At 61.7% G+C, this 3,212-nt stretch overlaps 1 protein-coding gene across 1 annotated transcript in view; it reads right to left on the reverse strand.

Annotated features, from left to right (window-relative positions):
- The window catches only part of ZNF276 (zinc finger protein 276), a gene marked incomplete at its 5' end in the record, with an annotated part of 10,519 nt that extends 7,456 nt beyond the window's left edge, over positions 1–3,063 (reverse strand). Inside the window, 4 exons of the mRNA XM_035890172.1 lie at positions 124–202; positions 1,195–1,692; positions 2,250–2,302; positions 2,417–3,063. Of these exons, the coding sequence (XP_035746065.1) occupies positions 124–202; positions 1,195–1,692; positions 2,250–2,302; positions 2,417–3,063 (1,277 nt within the window). The remainder of the gene's footprint in view (positions 1–123; positions 203–1,194; positions 1,693–2,249; positions 2,303–2,416) is intronic.
- Positions 3,064–3,212: the final 149 nt, after the last annotated feature.

Here is a 3,212-nt window from a genome sequence, read left to right on the forward strand (position 1 = left end):
CCGACGCCGGTTCCAAGGGGCCTCAAGGGCCAGGTCACTCCTGGAGAAAGAGCTCTCCGAGGCGGGTCATGTCATACTCGCAAAGAAGACATTTAGGCTATTTTAAACCCACTCTTCTCTCACCCCTCAGAAAGGTCACTGAACTCGTCTTTTACCCACTCATCCGACGTTGCAGACAGAACCTGCTTCCCACTCAACTGTCCTAGGGAATGAAGGAGAACACGGTGCGTTACAAAGAAAAGCAGCGAAACTGAGCCAGCGGAGACGGCTGCTGGCAAAGGAACCGACTGCTTTGGGTTCACTCGCAGTGGCTCGTACCACGTGAAAAGCATGTGCTCCATGACAAATTAACGATTATTTAAACCAAACTCTGCATCTCGTGTGCTCAGAGCGTGCTCTCCCCGCACCCCGGGGGCGGGAGAGCCTTTACCCTGCAGCTCCCACAAGCAGCTTTTGGTTTTTCCCCCATGACGCCTGCTCCGTAACCAAAAGACTCGTCCCCAGGCGAGTCCCAGCTGCCGTTCCTCTTTCCAGCAGCAGACACCTCCCGTGGCTGTCAGGGCCGAACGCAGCCCAACTTCTGTAACTCAAAATGGGCGTTAATTCCTCTCTTCTGGAAGTGGCATTTGGGGGAGTTCAGCAGCAAACCCGCACTAACTCGGCCCACGAGCAAGACCGCCCGGCAACTTCCCTCTGCAGACAGAAGGGGCTCCTGCTGTTCGGCATCACCTGCAGCCACAGCGGGGCGGGGGAAACCCCTCCTTGCCAGCATACAGATGGGGTTTGGCTTAAACAGAAAGAAACATCTGGCAAATGTGGTGCTGGGGAACCAGCGACCGCTCTGCACCGCTTGCCAGGCACGTGTCCCCCGGCAGGAGCAAGGCAGCAGGGTCTCACCAGCCAGGTGTGGCTGGGGGACAGCCGAGTCTTGGCCCCTCTATAAGAGAGGAAAACAGCGCACAGGGCGAGGAGACCGGCTTTTTGTGCAACGTGGTCAGCTGAACCCGCGTTCCCCCTTCCCGTCGCCCACCTGGGGCGATTCTCGGGGCAACCTGCGCTCCCCAGCCAGGGTCTGCATCCTCCCCAAGGAGCAGCGGTCTCCCGGGAGGGGGGCCAGCCCCACCATCGCTCCCCGGGCCAGCTCTCTGGCTCTTTGCCCTTCCCCGGAGGGAGATCAGAAGGCAAATCCCTTACCTGTGGCACTGCTCAGTGGCGACACGGGCGGCGGCAGGGCTTTCTCCTGTAAGGAGGCCGTGCTGTCCAGTTGTGAGCGAGATGAATCCCTGTTCTGCGATGGCTCACTCTCCGCGTTCAGCGGCACCGATGTGGTCCCTTTGTTTGCAGGCTGCTGGCAAGGAGTTGTCCTTGCCGGAGCATGCTGGGGTTTGGGAGCAGAAACAGCCTCGGCGTTGTCTGCCCCTGCCCCATTGTCAGTCAAGCGCTGCGCCGTGCTCTTGTTCCACTCCCGTTTGACAGACAAGGCATTGTCGACGAGCACCGTGCTACAGTCTGAATCCGTATCCATGACGTAGTCGTGCCCGTCCCCGCAGCCCCAGACGGCGCGGATGATGCCGCAGTACTCGGAGGAGAGCACGCTCTGCAGGCTGGGCACCGACGGGCAGCTCCTGGCGTGCGCGTGCGTCCACGTCACCAGGCTGTGCAGGCACTGGGGGCTGGAGGTGATCAGGTCGACTGTCGGAGGGGAGAGGCAGCAGGCGCACAGTCAGTCCCCTGGGCTGGCAAAGGGCACAGCCGGCCGCAGGGAGGGACAGGGAGGGACCCACTCCCCGCCCCAGGGATGGGACAGGCCCACAGACCCCCTCCCGCAAGGCTGTGCTGGACTTCTGCGTCGGGGGGAGACACCTTAGAGGCGCTGCAGCCAGACAGACCGGGGCGGTGGCAGTCCCACTGACCATCAATATCATTAATTTTACAGCTGCACGTGTATTTCTGACTGCCCCCCAGTGACTGCTGGTGGCTGGGACAGGCCAGGCACTGCCGCCCAAACCCACTCTGTCTGCTCTTCGTACTCCCTCCCACAAGCCTGCGCCCGTTCAGCTCAGCTCAGGGAGGCCGGTGCCAGCGAAGACCCTTCCCAGGGAACCGTAACCGTCCAGAGCCGTCCCTGTGCGGAGGGACGCAGGAACCGCCCTGCCGGGTGGCCGTTCATCAACCCCCGTAAAACCCAGGGCTTCGTTGGTGGTATCGCAAAAAGCACAAGGACAGCAGCTGCGGGAGCAGGCACTCACCCAGGCAGGAGGCACCTCCTTCCGCGCCCGGCTGGGCCTGGGCTGCGCCGCTCCTGCAAAAGCCAGAACAGCACAGTGGGGTCTGGGGGCTTACGGAGGGACCACGCGCCACCACACGGCAATTCCCTACTCCCGATAACTCCCGGGAGGAAAGAAATACAACGTACTTTCCTTTCGCCTTCAAATGGCCTGTGGGAGACGCGTTGACCCGCTGGATAAACGTCCTGAGGACGCTGCGGCATTTGTAGAACTGGGCATGGCATTTCTTGCACACAAACTGGGGGAGCGCGGGGTCCTGCCGCACCGCCACGCCGACCAGGCGCTGGCAATCGGTGAAAAAGACCTGATCCACGCGGCGCTGCTTCTCCGAGTTCTCCCCCATCACAGGCACCTTCCCGAAAGCATTGCGCAGGCTCCGGGAGGAGAACTTCCCGTGGCAGAGGCGACAATACCCGGTGCTCAGGGCTCTGCCAATTCCTGCCGGAGAAGGATTGAACAGAGCTGCTGGGTATCTGCTGCAAGAGCGCGGCAGCCGGCTACGGCGTGCTGGAAGATGTTCCCTTTCCCTGGATCCAAGAGGGCAGGCTGCTTCCGAAGGCCTGGCTTTGGCACCAGCACAGAAAAGCTGGCCAGGAAGAGAGAGACCTTCCCTGTGAGCCCCCCCTGCCCTGGTCAGGGCACCGCACCACAACTGACTGACTCGAAAATCAGCTTTTCTGGCCCGATTGCCCCAGCGGAGGAACCTCCTCCCGGCTGCAGCGTTCCTGGGGCTCGCTCGCACGTGTCTGTGCTTTTGCCAACACCGTCCCTCGGCTTAAGTAGTTCTGCTCCCTCCTCAGTGTTTATCTCCAAAGTATTTATAGCCGGCGGTCGTGTCCCTCGGCCTCTGCGAGCCTGAGCCGCCCTGGCTCTCGCAGCCCCGGCTCTCGCAGCCCCTCCCAAGCCCCGCCATTTTCCAGCCAC

Source organism: Egretta garzetta, unplaced genomic scaffold, assembly GCF_000687185.1.
Source record: "Egretta garzetta isolate BGI_Z169 unplaced genomic scaffold, ASM68718v1 scaffold582, whole genome shotgun sequence".
Lineage (NCBI taxonomy): Eukaryota > Metazoa > Chordata > Aves > Pelecaniformes > Ardeidae > Egretta > Egretta garzetta.